General features: G+C 41.2%; 1 protein-coding gene across 4 annotated transcripts in view; it reads right to left on the bottom strand.

The window, feature by feature from the left end:
- Positions 1-17754, bottom strand: part of LOC134646273 (SH3 and cysteine-rich domain-containing protein-like) — a 50759-nt gene that overhangs the window by 15857 nt on the left and 17148 nt on the right. For all 4 annotated transcript variants that reach the window (XM_065469437.1, XM_063500121.1, XM_063500119.1 and 1 more), the window contains exon 3: positions 14782-14915. In XM_065469437.1, the coding sequence (XP_065325509.1) occupies positions 14838-14915 (78 nt within the window). In that variant the 3' untranslated portion in view covers positions 14782-14837. The remainder of the gene's footprint in view (positions 1-14781; positions 14916-17754) is intronic.

Genomic DNA, 17754 nt, shown 5'->3' on the forward strand with positions numbered 1-17754 from the left:
CTGACCAACACTATCTACTAAGCACATGACAAATCACAGTGTCAAAAATGAAGACACCTGTTGAGAGAGCCAGTTCTGTACTGGCGTGTTACAGTGGGTTTTACAGAAATCTTAATCCCTGAAAAAGGCATTGCAATTCAGATCAGTGGGAGGCAGCTGGAGAAGAATCAATATGTTAATTGATATAAGGTTGAGCAATTTCCATTAGAAAATGGCAGAGATTGTTTGAGGCATTTGAGATTGAGGCAGCTGTTCTCTGCATAAATCTGAACACAGTATTTATGCAGAAGGAGGTCTGATTTACAACAAATACATGGGATATAAACCAACAAAATGTATGGACAAGTGACGAAAAAGAGCAATCTAGATTTTAATAAAGGTACTGTAACCATTTCCTGTGTGCTAATGTGTGCATCTGTATTCTTTTTGTTTGCACATGTGACACTACATTTCTGCAAAATCCCAAAGCACTTTCACTAACCTGTAGACTTTGATAATACAGACTAATCATAGCATAAAAACACAGATGCAGCCAGGTGGGATCCAACTCGAGATCCAAGAGATCCAAATGATTTCATGAGCATTTCAGATCTGTTTGTCATGAACTGGCTGTGTGCAGACAGGAAATGCACCCAAACGGAGACTCACGGTGACGAAGAGTAAACTAAAAAAAAAAACAAAAAAAACCCACAGCTTTTTTTGCTGGCTGGAAAAATCAATACAAAAACCTAAACTGGGAAATCTAAACATACGGAGAAACACAGGGAGAGACACACAACTGTATGGGAGATCACAACAAGGGACTGAGGGAGAGCCTGACATAAATACACAGGATAACGAGGAAATGAGAACAGACAAGGAAACACAGCTGACATGAATAACCATAACAAGACAGGGGAAGCAAAACTGAACAGAACGAACATGGAAACACGAGACCTTCACAATAAAACAGGAAACAGAGGAACACGATGCAGGAGTAGAGGAGAGGCAGACGAGAGGGCGCGAAAAGACACGAGGGAGAGAGCAGACATGACGGGCTGGGGAACCATAAATGAATAAAACACAAAGAGGGAAAAAAGACACAAACTCACACAACTATATAAACACAGACACAGAGGGCAAAGGCACAAGAGGATATCTAATAAATAATCAGGGAACTAAACAGGGACCATCAGAAAAAGAAGCAAAGAGATATTATACACATATCATAATACAAATTGACAAAAACACAGGAAAACTTAAAATGCTGGGTCAAATGACCCAGGATCATGACACTGTTCAGCTTAAAGCCCTGCCTCCTATCTTGGAAATGCAAACAAAAAACAAAAAACTAAACCAAAGGTATTAGGCCATGACTAGAATCACGAGTAAACAAAATTGAGCTGCAAAGAAAGGTTATTGTGTGTTTAAGTTACTTCCCTCATTGATTCTAGGTGAACACAAGTCACTTTGCCACCTTTAAAAGTTGTTTTTAATAACCTGGCAGCATTTGATATGCATGGCAAAAACAGCAAAACACATACTCAGACACCAAGATTAGAGAAAAGAATCTGGGTTACAGAGTGTGGAGTGTTTGGGTGCGGCTGTGTCCCCTTTTAAAGCAGTTCTTAACAACTAAGTTCAGCGTTGTTTCAATTATTCATTGTCTGAACTGATTCCTGTCTATGTTTTAACTCTATTTGGAGTATTCTCTCCTTCCCCCTCTCTCTCCGTTTTTTCAAAACATCACGTCCTCTCTGCGTCTCCACCACCTCCTTCTCTCTCTCCCGCTCTGTCGTGTTCTGATTGACAAGTGTGATGGTGTTTGCCTCCCCTTTTCCTCACCTTCAACTCTCAGGAACACACACAAATATACACACTGAGTGCACAGCAAGACTGCTAATGGCTTCTACCTTTGCAGACTGTCAATAGGGAATTATAGGCCTTATACACCAAAATGGAAACCCGCAGAGAGAAAGCATTCAATATTCATATCACTGAAGCAAAGAGAGAAATGGTCCTGACTCAGACAGGAAGATGGGTAGAAACAACTATATTACTGTCATCAAATATTGAATGTCTTGATCATCATTTTTAAGGCTTAATCTTTCTCTATAGTCATTGCTTGTTTTGATAGCTATGGCATGCAACAGTGGGGTTACATAATCATCAGAATTTCTATGAATGCAATAATCTTACTTAAAAAGAGGATACTAATTTCACATGTGGTGCAATTGACCGACCAATCAATTTGGCAAAAGACATGTTTATTTGTTATGAAATGATTAATACAAATGTGGCTGTTTGTGGATGTGGAATATCTGAATCATACTGAGGGAGGTGGGCCTTCCTTCTCTCTTAAAGTAAAGACACTCAGATTTCATAAAAGAAAAACAGGCTGTTTGTCCCTGGATTGTAGCCTCACTAGTCAGTGTATCCTCTAAATCCTTTCTTCTCTCCAATGTCTTTCATCCAACCCTTCTCTCGTTCTCTGCTGCTCTCCTTTCCTCTGTCTTCTTTCATTCTTAAGTGTGTTTTGTTATGATGCACAAAGGTGCTTACTGACATGCCAAAATATTCTTGCAGGGACAAAAATCCCACACTTGCCAGCGATGCAGACATCAGAGGATTTTAGCTAAAACCCCAATAATAAAAATGACTTTTCTTTGCTCTCGCTTTCTTCCACTAAGTCTTTTATGAATGTCTTTTTTTGATTTGACTCTACCCCCTCTGCTTTATCCCTCCATCCCTCCCACTGCTGTATTCTCTCTCTCTCTCTCTCTCATCATCATCTTTCTTTAGGCCTCTGTCACAGTAGAGAAAAACAACATGGCAACCTCTGTCCAAGTATGAAAAAACAGCAATTGCATTGAATTTGTTTGTTGACAGGGACTGCTTTACAAGTGGTTGTGTTGACCACCTGGTTGCCCAGATGTTGAGGATGCAGTACATTCAACCTCTGCGTGACCACTTTCAACCATAAGCCAGTTATACAGGTCCTCTGGTGAGAGTCGGCCTCTTTCAAAATCAGCTCAGTTGGACTGGGATTGAATGCAATCAATTTCAGACAGATTATTGAAGGTTTGCTAATAACTGCCATCAAATTCACTCTCTACATTTGCTCTTCTCTGAGCCCTTGGTATTTCTCGAGCTTCTCATGTTCCTTTTTCCTGATGTTGCTGTCATTCGGAACCGTTACATCCGTTCCAGGGTTACTTGCGTAGTAGCATTTGAACAACACCCTATTTTTGTCTCTTGCCCACCGATGCCTACATCAGGGCACCCTGATGTAGGCCACTTCTCATCAGGGTGCCCTGGTTCCTCAACACTGAGCCAGTGCAAAGCTCCCAGTATAATGGAAAGGAGTGGCTGTCTAAAAAAGATTTCTATAATATTTTGAAAGCTGCCTCACGAAAATCTTTTATATGCAAGTTTTTTCTAATGGAAAATAAATAGACTTTTTTTCGATTCAAGTTTTTACTTGAATGAAAATTGATTTCTAGTTCTCATATTTCTCCCGTGTTTGGAAGGTTACTTCTCAAATGTATTCCACTACAGATTACAGAATACATGCCCCAAAATGTAGTTTGTAACGTATTCTGTTCCGTTACTTAATGAGATTAACATATTCTGAATACTTTGGATTACTTAATATATTATCATGCTTTTTACAACTACATGAATATACTATTGCTGGGTGATTTATTACTATTATGGAAGGTTACTCGCCATACCAATACCTAACTATATTTTTAAATCTTAATATAAATGAGTAACAGTAGGGTGGACATTAGGTCAGGCTGCACTTTGTGCAGCGATCTCCTATAGAAAACTATTCCGCATGTATATAAAACAGGTCCGCCGCTCCGAACCACACTAAAGGGACCTCTGGCTAATACGTCGGGTTCCGTGTCGGGCTCGTGGCCAAAAACTAGCTTTACTTTGGTGTCTGGCTCAACTTTGCTAGCAAGAGACAGAGAGAGGTGTTGAAAGGCTGCTCCAACGGAACTTATTGTTTCGGAGTAAAACACAAACACGGTGTACAGTCGAGTCTTAATAGCTTACTTACAACTGGGCTACACTGCCCATGAAGCTACATTCTTTAAGGCTATACCTGTAACACTCTGCCTATTGCCTTCATATTAAATAATTTTTTGAACAATAATTTTTAAAAATATTTCGTCACGTCATTATGTGGAATGCAAGTAGAGGTGGGATGGGCCTCAAGATTGAGACACAATCATTAGAGCCTGTTAATGCGTGTTTTGTTCGGGTTTCCACCGGTGTGGAATTACCGAAAATAGAGAGAGCATAACCTAACATATGAAACAGGAAAATACCACAGTGTAATCCCTTTATTTCAACAAAGTAACTGTATTCTGAGTACCACCTTTTTAAACGGTAACTGTAACGGAATACAGTTATTCATATTTTGTATTTTAAATACGTAACGCCACTACATGTATTCCGTTACTCCCCAACACTGTATTTCTCATATATCCATGCTACAAATGCCAAATAGAACAGGAGAAGGGGAAAGAATAAAATTCGGTATATTCAGACTCAATAGCTACATCAACAAAGTTTCAGACCAGGAACAGTATTCGAGGTGCAACAATACGACCAGTGGTCAAACCAATTTTGCGCCTGTTTTGTTTACAGACTCTTATGAACACACACAAAAATAAACAGTTCCAAGTGCTAAAGCCTAAACTGCCATCTTTCCTTCTCGACTGAGAGAGAAACAGAGAAAAAAAAGAAATTGTTGTAATAGAAACACTGGAAGGTAAAATAAATCAGTGAGTCCTACTATGATATGAATTTAAATAGACTCCTTTAGAGCTACATTCCTTGAGGATTTGAGAAAAGTGAAAAGAAAGGAAACCAGAAAATAAAGAGTGTAAAATCACCTCTGCCAGATCATGCTAAAACAGCATGTCTAGAACAAAAATTCCACTCTAGCACAGCATGAAAGTGTTTGTTTGTTTTTCATTTAAAACAGCAACTTCAAAAACAAACACTACACCACATCTAAAGGGCACATGAAATAAAATGAAACAGAAGTTTGAAAAACTAGAACATTAAAAATTCATATTAAATAGTAAGAAGAAAATACTTGGATATTACTTATAAAACCAGCTTTTCTGTTGTTATCTTAAAATGGTACATACTCGGTAACAGAAAAACCACCATGAAACAATTTCTGTAACAATGTGTCTGAGATTGCCTTTGATGACAAGCAGGTATTATACAACACACTGTAGAAGATCTTTCCTTTATGCCCAGCAGTATTAACAAACATTGTCATCCAACCCGTTCTCACTCCAGACGCTCCCAAAAAGACAAAAAACAAACTAAAAACCAGCCATAAACAACTTAAACATAAAAAATCACAAAGAAAGAACAATACAGTATCCACATCTGAACCAAAGAGTAAAACAGTGATATGTGGATTATTAAATATTAGGTCTCTCTCCTCCAAGTCTCTGTTAGTACATGACTTAATAATTGATCAACAAATCGATTTACTCTGCCTTATGCCGGGCTCACACTGTGCGATTTTTTCAGTCGCGCGATTCAGCTCCTGCTCAAACTGTACGATTGACTCGCAGGGGTTAGAAGTTCATAGGTCACGATGCAGGGTCTCACACTATACGGCCCGATGCTCTGATGCGACCTGAGTGCTCAAACTGTGCGTTCATAAAATGAAGGTTATAACAGAAATTCTGTCGCTCGCTCTCCCTCTCTGTCTTTCACTCACACAGACACGCACACCACCACCATCAACTTTATGAAAAACATTGATCAGGCAGCTGTGATTGAGCAGCAATGTAAATCCAACTATTTTCACGGTTGTTGTGGTCGTGATAATTTTGTGAGGCCACATCGAAAAGGCTCGGGTGAGCTTTCCAAAGTTCTACAAGTTGTGCCTCCATCGCTTGTGTCCAGATCACACGCTGCACTGCCGTGCTGCGCCGTCTTTTTCGCTGACATTTGTGTTTGCGCGTGCGCAGTGTGAGAAGCTGCAGTGACACCCTCCCGACGGTCGGGAGGATTTCAAACATGTTTGAAATCCTCCCGACCAAGCGATTGATGATCGGGAGCTGGTCGTGAGGTGTTAATCGTTTCTCGTTACCCCACGTACACTACACGATGCACGACGCACGATGAAGGACAAACTCGGGCCGATCACCAAAACGGTCGCACGACTCAAAAATCGGCTCAAAATGGGCCAAAAATCGCACAGTGTGAGCCCGGCATTACAGAAACCTGGTTGCAGCCGGATGATTATGTTAGTTTAAATGAATCAACACCCCCGAGTCATTCTAACTACCAGAAACCTCGAAGCACAGGCCGAGGGGGCGGTGTGGCAGCAATTTTTCACATCAGTCTATTAATTAACGAAAGACCAAGACAGACTTTTAATTCATTTGAAAGCCTGATGCTTAACCTTGTCCAACCCAGCTGTAAAACTCAGAAACCAGTCTTAGTTGTTATCATGTATCGTCCACCTGGGCCTTACACAGAGTTTCTCTCTGATTTCTCAGACTTTTTATCTGATTTAGTGCTCAGCTCAGATAAAATAATTATTGTGGGTGATTTTAACATCCATGTAGATGCTAAAAATGACAGCCTCAACATCGCATTTAATCTGTTATTAGACTCAATTGGCTTCTCTCAAAATGTAAAAGAACCCACCCACCACTTTAATCACACTCTAGATCTTGTTTTAACATATGGCATAGAAACTGAACATTTAACAGTGTTTCCTGAAAACCCTCTGATGTCTGATCATTTCCTGATAACATTCACATTTACAATAATTGATTACACAGCAGTGGAGAGTAGACTTTATCAAAGTAGATGTCTTTCTGAAAGTGCTGTAACTAAGTTTAAGAATATAATCCACCCACTGTTATCATCTTCAATGCCCTGTACCAACATAGAGCAGAGCAGCTATCTGAACGCTACTCCAACAGAGGTTGATTATCTTGTTAATAATTTTTACCTCCTCACTACGTACGACTCTGGATACTGTAGCTCCTGTGAAAACTAAGGCCTCAAATCATTAGTACCTGACTCCGTGGTATAATTCTCAAACACGTAGCCCAAAGCAGATAACTCGTAAGCTGGAGAGGAAATGGCGTGTCACAAATTTAGAGGATCATCATTTAGCCTGGAGAAATAGTTTGCTGCTTTATAAGAAAGCCCTCCGCAAAGCCAGAACATCTTACTATTCGTCACTGATTGAAGAAAATAAGAACAACCCCAGGTTTCTCTTCAGCACTGTAGCCAGGCGGACAAAAAGTCAGAGCTCTACTGAGCCAACAATCCCTTTAACGTTAACTAGTAATGACTTCATGAACTTCTTCACAAATAAAATTTTTATCATTAGAGAAAAAATGACCAGTAATCATCCCACAGATGTAATATTATCTACAGCTACTTTTAGTACCATCAATGTTAAGTTAGACTCTTTTTCTCCAATCGATCTTTCTGAGTTAACTTCAATAATTACTTCCTCCAAACCATCAACGTGTCTTTTAGACCTCATTCCTACAAAACTACTCAAAGAAGTCCTGCCATTAATTAATTCTTCAGTCTTAAATATGATCAACCTATCTCTAATAATTGGCTATGTACCACAGGCCTTCAAGCTGGCTGTAGTTAAACCTTTACTTAAAAAGCCATCTCTAGACCCAGCTGTCTTAGATAATTATAGGCCAATCTCCAACCTTCCTTTCATATCAAAAATCCTTGAAAGAGTAGTTGTCAAACAGCTAACAGATCATCTGCAGAGGAATGGCTTATTTGAAGAGTTTCAGTCAGGTTTCAGAGCTCATCACAGCACAGAAACAGCTTTAGTGAAGGTTACAAATGATCTTCTTATGGCCTCTGACAGTGGACTCATCTCTGTGCTTGTCCTGCTAGACCTTAGTGCAGCGTTCGATACTGTGGACCATAATATCCTATTAGAGCGATTAGAACATGCTGTAGGTATTACAGGTACTGCGCTGCAGTGGTTTGTATCATATCTATCTAATAGACTCCAATTTGTTCATGTAAATGGAGAGTCCTCTTCACCCACTAAGGTCAATTATGGTGTTCCACAGGGTTCGGTGCTAGGACCAATTCTGTTTACATTATACATGCTTCCCCTGGGCAGCATCATTAGAAGACTTAGCATAAATTTTCACTGCTATGCAGATGACACGCAGCTCCATGAAGCCAGGTAACACACACCAATTAGTTAAACTGCAGGAATGTCTTTAACCCTTTAAGACCTACCATAGAACCAAGTCCGCCAGAGCTTGTATTATATTTTTACATGCTGTAGTGCCATTTTTGGGAGCATTTCAAGTTGCTATACATCAATACAACCATTATAGCCCAAATTTTAATAATATGTATGCATTAAGTGCATAGTAATTACATAAATTGCAAAAAAGTGCAATAAACTACAAAAAAAATTGAAAATCGTTTTTGTTTTTTTAACATATATTTCTAGTTAGAGAAATTTAATAGGCTTATCCCTCAAAACTGTAAATACAAAAAAGTTGCACAAAATAGTTTCCCACCACAGGAAATTTATTTTGAGTCTTCATAGTTTTATTTTTGAAATACACCAATTTTTATATACTGCAGGAAAAACGAAAATAAATATTATAGTGCAAATTTGCAAAAAAGCAGCATGTGCATCAAAATAAACTATTTCCAGCAGTGCAATATGAGTCCTAAGCATCCCAGAAACGACACAGAAAGTAGTAAAGTCAAAGATAACTTTTAAAAACACCAGTACAGGCTCATGAGGCCCTGGTGGTAAAAAACTACATTTCCGCAAAACTGACGTCACTTCCGGTTTCGGGCAGGTCATGGCGGACATGCGAAAGTTCGCGCTGACATCTATTCCAACTTAGGAAGTGTTATGAACAGCTGATCGGATCGGCAAAGCGTGTTTCTGGAATATTATGTTTTTGTTGCTGCAAGCGCTTTTTATGCAGTTTTTGCAAAGCTATATGTGGAAGGAAACTGTGACCTAGGACAAGCTGATGGCATAAGTACAACTCCTCCGGTTTCATATGCAAAAAAAAGTTATTGCGCTAGCTTACGTGGTTGCAGTGCTACCGGGATTTAAAAATAGTTACGCAAAACAGAGCGTGCCCGCTCCGACCGGTTTTAAAGGGTTAAGACATAAAGACCTGGATGGCCGCTAACTTTCTGCTTCTTAATTCAGATAAAACTGAGGTTATTGTACTCGGCCCTGACAATCTTAGAAATATGGTATCTAAGCAGATTCTTACTCTGGATGGCATTACCTTGGCCTCCAGTAACGCTGTGAGGAACCTTGGAGTCATTTTTGACCAGGATATGTCCTTCAGCGCACATATTAAACAAATATGTAAGACTGCTTTCTTCCATTTGCGCAACATCTCTAAAATTAGAAATATCCTGTCTCAGAGTGACGCTGAAAAACTAGTTCATGCATTCATTACTTCCAGGCTGGACTACTGTAATTCTTTATTATCAGGATGTCCTAAAAACTCGCTGAAAAGTCTTCAGCTAATCCAAAATGCTGCAGCAAGAGTACTGACAGGGACTAGAAAGAGAGAGCAGATTTCTCCTGTATTGGCTTCCCTTCATTGGCTTCCTGTTAAATCCAGAATTGAATTCAAGATCCTGCTCCTCACATACAAGGTCTTAAATAATCTGGCCCCATCTTAGCTTAATGACCTTGTAGTACCATATCACCCTATTAGAGCACTTCGCTCTCGCTCTGCAGGCCTACTTGCTGTTCCTAGAGTATTTAAAAGTAGAATGGGAGGGAGAGCCTTCAGTTTTCAGGCCCCTCTTCTGTGGAACCAGCTTCCAGTTTGGATTCGGGAGACAGACACTATCTCTACTTTCAAGATTAGGCTTAAAACTTTCCTTTTTGCTAAAGCATATAGTTAGGGCTGGACCAGGTGACCCTGAATCCTCCCTTAGTTATGCTGCAATAGACGTAGGCTGCTGGGAATCCCATGATACATTGAGTTTTTCCTTTCCAGTCACCTTTCTCACTCACTATTTGTTAATAGACCTCTCTGCATCAAATCATATCTGTTATTAACCTCTGTCTCTCTTCCACAGCATGTCTCTATCCTGTTTTCCTTCTTTCACCCCAGCCGGTCGCAGCAGATGGCCGCCCCTCCCTGAGCCTGGTTCTGCTGGAGGTTTCTTCCTGTTAAAAGGGAGTTTTTCCTTCCCACTGTCGCCAAAGTGCTTGCTCATAGGGGGTCATATGATTGTTGGGTTTTTCTCTGTATTTTTTATTGTGCGATATACTGTACAATATAAAGCGCCTTGAGGCGACTTTTGTTGTGATTTGGCGCTATATAAATAAAATTGAATTGAATTGAATTGAAAAGGAAACACAAAGCGATAAAACATCTGGACAAGCAGTGGAAGTCTTGGAAGTGTCGCAGCATTGTGCAGAACCCCTGTTATTGATGATATTTGTGATAAACACTGCTCATCAAAAGCTGAGGAGTGAATCACCGCGTTCATTATGAGTAATGAGCTAAATTAGTTAAACTACTTTTCGGATCACGTTGTCTTAGCAGATTTTTAAGTCCAATATGTAAAACATGCACTGTTGTGAGGGTTTTAGCTGCGTTTCACAGAGTGACTCACAATGAACTGACACATATTGATTAATAATCACGTTTGATCCAAACTGGCAAGTCTCCCAGAAACGTTATTTGTACTGGAGCTGTCACGGCTGAATGTTAACATAAACCGAGTGTGTCAGAAAAAAGGCGTCAACTTCTCTTTTTAAGTGACCACCATACTATACTGCAAACTGCAGTGTAGTATTTATTAGGGGTGCAACGATACACAAAATTCACGGTTCGGTTCGGTTCGATACTTTGGTGTCACGGTTCGATATTTTTTCGATACAAAAAATGTTCATGCTTTTTTAATTTGTCATTTTTATTAAAATTATAAATATATATTTTAACTCAAAAGTACAGTTTTTAAATTTAATGTTGCTGAAACGACAAAGTAATAAAAACATAAATATCTCATGGAGAAATCCCTCATCTTTGGAAAAGAGAGTTTATTACAGAGAAATGTCTCTTTCCAAAATAAAAGCTATACTATACGCTTCTTCTGGGGTATACTCTCAGCAGCATATTAAACATATCAGGTCCCCATAAGGAGAATCACGTGCTAACGGCTGTCTAAATGACTCGGGTAAAGTTTGTAGCATGCGTGCTTGTTGTTTTTGTCTGCTTCCACTTGTCTTTGCACTAGGATGATGTCGGAGTAAATGTGCAGTCATATTCGTTGTGTTCCCACTAGTGCTGTCAGCGTTAATCTGAAATGACATTAACGCCACAACACGGCAAATCTCCGTTAACGAGCTACCGCGGATCGCCCCGTGTGTGGGGCTGGACAGCGTCAACACGTTAACGAGCTAACTGCGCTAAGCACTAGTTCCCACCCATGTAATTGAGCATTGCGTGGCACATCCGACATACTGTTTTACTTTTGTCCATGACGCGCTTACCTTCAGGGTCATACTTCACATGAAGACCAAAACAGTTCCAAAGGCCAGATCTGAATGAGGGTGGGGGAGGTTCAATTTGCCATGTTGCAACGAGCTAAGCTTCTGTCTTGCTAGCTTGCGCTGAGCTCAGTGGATCTGCGCTCGACAGTGCAGCCTAGGCGGAGTAGTCGAACGCAGATCCACTGAGCTCTCAACACAGACAGCATCGTCAGAAGAAAAGTTGATAAAATAAATTAAAAATTTTGTATTGTTCGATACACATGCGTACCGAACCGAAAGCACTGTATCGAACGGTTCAATATCGATACGAGTATCGTTGCACCCCTAGTATTTATGTGGAAAAAAGAAAACACATTCCTGTAGAATAAGAAAAACTTGTTAACTGATTATTGTCAGCCCTGAAAATGTTGTGTCCAGCTTAGCTGTAGTAAAACATTTAACTGAAGTAATGTTATGCAACCAGCAAAGCTGAACTACATGTTGAATAGCAGTAATTATCAGCAGCTTTCGATACAGAGTCTCTACAAATGTATGAGTGGGTACAGAAACACACTGGTTTCATGTTAGCAAAGATTCAAAGGATGAGCTAACTTCGTTTCTTTCTGAGTGGCTCTCAGGCCAAGAGAAACAAGCATGGCAGCAGAAGAGTCCAAGTTTAGAGTTAGTTGAATTTAGAGCTGTACTCCACTGGGGAAACTTCCCTTTCTATGCTCGACCTCTCGACCTCATTTTCCACTCCTGAGCGCCGATCATATCTACAGGCCTCATCTCTAAGACATCTGGTGGAAAGACGACACAAAGAAAAAGGAGAAACACTGCCTGTGCTGCCAAATTATTTACACGCATTGATTCACTTTATCCGACTCAACTTATTCCATTTCCTTTAGTAATTTCAGACAAATTTGCTAAGTTGAGGTGTGGACACGAAGTATACATCCAAACATGTGGCTCTAAACGTCTTGATGCATTCTCAATCATCCAGGAAAGTAAATCTCCAAAAGTTGAATCTGTTCATCTGGAGCACAAACTGGGTGTCATCAGGACGCTACAACACAGAGCGAACACCATCCCCACAGACACAGCGGCCAGGGAGGCAGAAGAACAGCACATCAAGAAGGCCCTGAGTAAATGGCGTTATCCCAGCTGGACTTTTGTCAAAGCTGGAAAGACACCTAAAGAAAGCTCCAGCCGATCCAAGAGAGAAGGACAACCGCTGCCCAAGCGAAAACCTGTAGTGATCCCGTATGTGTCAGGAGTATCGGAACAGTTGAGACGCATTTCTTCTAAACACCGGGTCTCTGTGGCTTTTAAACCCCAAAATACGCTGCGCCAAAAACTGGTCCACCCCAAGGATCGGGTCCCCCAACACAAACAGAGTAACATAGTGTACGCTGTTAAGTGCCAGGAGGATTGCCAGGATTTATACATCGGGGAAACCAAACAACCTCTAGCGAAGCGGATGGCACAACACAGAAGAGCTACCTCGTCAGGCCAGGACTCTGCAGTCTATTTACACCTACAGGCCAGTGGACACTCTTTCAATGATGATGATGTACACATCCTGGACAGGGAAGAACGCTGGTTTGAGCGCGGAGTCAAGGAGGCCATTTACGTGAAAAGGGAAAGACCATCTCTGAATCGAGGAGGGGGCCTAAGGGTACATCTTTCGCCATCTTACAATGTTGTGATTGCAGCCATTCCCCAACTCTCTGTGAATGGTACTCATGGCCATTGATCATTGTTCTTTGATCAGTGGGTTTTGGTCAGTGATTGTCGATCAATGGTCATGAGAATTTGCATAATTATGATTAAGGTACTGACCTCCCAGCCCATTGTTTCTTCAGTGGGCTGGTTTCAGTCATTATGCAAATGTACTGTTTATAAGGTTTGGGGAAACCTGCAGTCAGCTGAGACTGAAGAAGTCACTTGGATGAGTGACGAAACGTTTCTCCCACAAAACGCTACGTCCAGATGAACAGATTCAACTTTTGGAGATGTGGCTCTAAAGTCTCTTTCTTCAGTGCAGGATGAGCACAAATGATTAAAAGGTCCCAGTTCGATCCAGTCTTCCAGCTTTTGGATCGCTATGGAAGTAAAAATGCTTCTTGGCAGTTGCTTTTACAAGTCAGGCCGAAAACTCCCCAGTTAAAAAACACCCGGACCACCCCGGTGGACCCATTCCACAACCAGGGTTTCATTTTATTTTCATTCACAGATGATGCGAGCCATTCAAGATTGTGACTCATATTACAGAACATTAATTTAGGTTGTTATCACTCTATAATGAGGCTGTGATGTTTTTCTTGGGGAGAAACCACATTTTGGGGTGAAATGACACAATAATAATTATTTTCTCCAAGTTTTTCATCACATGAACACATTTGAAACCGCTTTCACTGAATGTTGTGGTTCCTGAGCATCGGCTCGTTAATAGGGAAACTTCCTAAATTAAACAATACAGGTTCTGGATTTAAAGCACACTGTAGATTTTTTGCTGAAAGCCCCTAAGAAAGGCGGTTGTGGATCATGAGGTTTATTCATTCACTTAATCTGATCCACAGATCCTCGTGTCTGTATGAGGAAAGATGTTCGGTATCGCATTGGACCCCAAAACCTCACCACATGTCAATGCTGCGTACCATAAAAACAATGCTATACAGGCATGCAAATGTGGCTTGTAGTGTGAAGCACTTCAGTTGTTGATAAGACTAGAAAAGTGCTGCATAGATGCAGTCCATTTGCATTTTACAGACTTTAGATGAGCACATAAAATATCAGATAAGGTCCTTAATAACCACTCCACCCTGTAATTCCACAGTTCCCCGAGTGTTAAAGTAAGGCCGCTACTCTGAAATGTCAAACACATCATAAAGCCTGCCCATGTGACTTTATCAATAGTGGGTTTAGGAAGCTGCCTCTTGGTGACCATGTTTGTCCAGAAGCGTGGCAGCACTTGAGAGAGGAGGGGAGGAGGTCAGTGTTTTTGTAAACGATGAGCTGCATTATCTAACACAGAGACAGCGATGATATAACGATGATGAGGAGGATGACGAGGATGGATGGTGGTCACAGATGTACTTGCACACTCACACATAGAGTGTGATTTCTGAATAAGCACATTCTGCTGGGAAGCGGTCAGACAGCCAGTTCTGATCTGCTATCACAGTACTGACAGCAATAATTATATTCCTGAGACGCAGTCTCCCGAAAGCGTATTGACGGCTTCTCTTATTTTATTTCATGCATCTTACCAGTTTTCCCATGCAACGCTGCTGCCCAACACCGTTCTCACACTTGTGGTGTAGGCTCATTTTGCAGGCTTTGCAGCGGAGGCCGTGCTTCGCCGTGTTTCCCGCCAGGAACACCACATGCTTGGCTGTTGTGCCTGATACATACAGACAAAGAGGCAATGTCAAGAGCTGGAATCAAATTGTGTTCTTACAATTAAACAGCAAGTTACAGAGAAAAAAAGCAGAGGAGATGAAATATTGTCCAGAACAGTGTCTCATTTATTTATTCATTGTTTTTACACTCTTATTCCTAGTTTCTGGAGCCCTTCCCAGCATGCACTGAGAAAAACCTGTGAAATGACATGTGGAACATTTTAACAGGGACAAAAATTTACAAAATGCAACTCACAGCGTGCACTTCTGCAAAAATCAGTCCGGCTGTGACTGAGCCAGGCGTGTCTCCACCATGTTAATATCGTCAAACTGCTACCTGTGTGCAGGTTCGCTGTCACTTATTAATGCCTGACTCACAGCTGATGAGATGATTGAAGATTAATTTGAGATCCAAAAGTTATGCAACGATGCAGGTGCAATCATTTAGCAAGAGTGTGTGTGTGTGTATTTGTGCATGCAGGTGTGTAGATTAATAAAAGAAAAATAAAGGCAAATGGAGCGAAGGATGGAGAAACGAAAATGAGAAGGACAGGGCGGAGTCTTAAAGGTGTAACAGAATGAACCCCCCAAAGACAGATACGAGCAGTAGATGTGCATTAAGTAGGGAATATTGGTATTTTTAGGAGTTGAGGAGCACGTATGTCTGTAAATCCCTACATACCCCACACACCTTGAGTTCTTTGCCCGACCTTTCCTGCCCTTTTTTCTCTGTTTGCCATCCTCTCAGAAGTTTGCAGCTGCCAATCTTCAGTGAAGCTTTCCGCATACGTAGCCCAACTTCCGGCTTATTTCGTTGGTTCATTATAAAAAACAATGTTTCTCTTTCATATTTGAAGGAAGAAGACCTTGCTTTATGCACCTAATGGTAAGAAGTTCAGGGTGTCAACTTCCTAACCTAAAATATGTAAACAACCGTGATATCACTGTCAATCACAGACCATATTCTTGCCCAAGGCCAAAAGAAGTTAGCTGTATGACATATTTACCTGTAGGCTCAGAGTTATCATCCCCTTCCCTCTATTCCAGTCAGATACAAATGACAGACGAGTAAGCTGGCCAAAGCCTTGACCTATTTTCCAACAAAAACGATAAATCAGTCCAAATCAAAGCTGGTAAGCTAATAACTTTAGTGCTTAAGCTAATGGACAGCTATTATGACTGCTGTGCATCAAGCGACATGAGGCAAGATATGAAAAAAAAAAAGACTAATTTATCTTCTTATGAAATAAGTGGGGAGTCTGTGGAGTAATAAATCTAACATGGCAAGATAAAAACAATAAACTGGTATGAGACATACAGTACATACCACGCTAAAAAAAACAAACAAACCTCACTTACAACCAGCCACTGTATATCCTATGAGAGCTCGTTCATATTAACAAAAGAGTACAATGTTTCCAAGTCCCAGAGCTGCTATTAGTTGGAATCTGGCAGCTATGCAGCTCTGGCTCTTCATTGATTAATCAATAAGCACGTGCCCTGCTTAGGCCCACGCTCTTCATATGTGCGTGTGAAAATGTGGCCATGCGAAAGGAAACATCAATCTGCTTCTGTGAGCATCAAAGGGAACAGACACAACATAAGATGATCTGTCTGCTTCAAGTTTCATCACAGATGTTGTCAGTATGTGTCGTTTCTGTTTACTGTGGACCCGCCACAGTGGCAAGGAAAACAATGTCGTGATTTCAGTCCAGATCATCCTCAGAAATGCACGTTCGGTTTCACGAGCGGGTCGAGGGGGGTCACCGAGCAGAGGTAATCAGAGGAAACCTGACCCCCCACAAAAGGACTGTTAACACGAGATACTGTGTGCTTAAGAAACTAAGCTCTTTGTGTGTAGTTTACTTAGCCAACAAGGGGGAAAAATCTCTGCCTGCTCTTCATGTGCTGTAATGTAAACTAGCGTCACAGCTATTTGGATCTGGACAGCAGTGACAGGAGCTTGAAACTCAGTAATGGGTGGAAAACAGTATCTGTATTTCCCATTTAAAGCTGTTGTGTCGCTTGGCTGAGCTGAGCTGCGCCGGTGGAGTTAGTGATGCTGAGACGGAAACTGAGAGAAACGCGATCCCGGCCCTGAACCCTCACCACAGAACAACAGAACAACAATGACAGACGCGGAGGCAATGAGAAGCAACCTGCGCTGATTTCTAGGTCGCTCTAAATCAGGTCAACTGATTGTGTTGCTTAACGGGCACCTCGAGTTTCATTTCCCTTCAGGTCAACAAACAATCTCCCTGCGGCATCTCTGAAACATCATGATTCAAGCTCTTGTCCGTCTCCGCGGATGCACTGGGACAGGGAGCAAATTAAGCGCTTGTCAAGCTTGTTTGATCGGCTTGTTTGAGCTGACTCATTCCAACATGGGGGAATAATGAGACGCCTCCATGTTAACTAATAAGGGAACAAACCGCTGTGTTTCACCAGGCACATATAGGAAGGTGACACTGTCATCCTCCTGAGGTAATGGAAGGATAATGATGTTAGTCTGGATGTGTGTATGTGTGTGTATAGGTGCTTTTTTGTTGAGGGCCTGAAGGCATTATAGCTGCGGGGAATCTGAGTGACAGTGCTGATCTCTCTGGCATTTGCTTTTTTTTTTTTTTTTGTGGATACTCTGCCATTAAAGCTTATTATTCATTTACAGTACAGTAAAGGACAAGACTCCTGCCAGCTTTTCTGTACCGTCTTCATCTCACCTCATAACCTCTCTCCTTCCATTTCCTCCTCTCTCCTCCCTACAGCCCTTCTCTCAGCCATCGTCCTTACATCGTGCAAATAACCCTCACTGAGACAATAACCCCTCCACCTCGTCTTCTT

This window comes from Pelmatolapia mariae, linkage group LG16_19, assembly GCF_036321145.2.
Source record: "Pelmatolapia mariae isolate MD_Pm_ZW linkage group LG16_19, Pm_UMD_F_2, whole genome shotgun sequence".
NCBI classification, from domain to species: domain Eukaryota; kingdom Metazoa; phylum Chordata; class Actinopteri; order Cichliformes; family Cichlidae; genus Pelmatolapia; species Pelmatolapia mariae.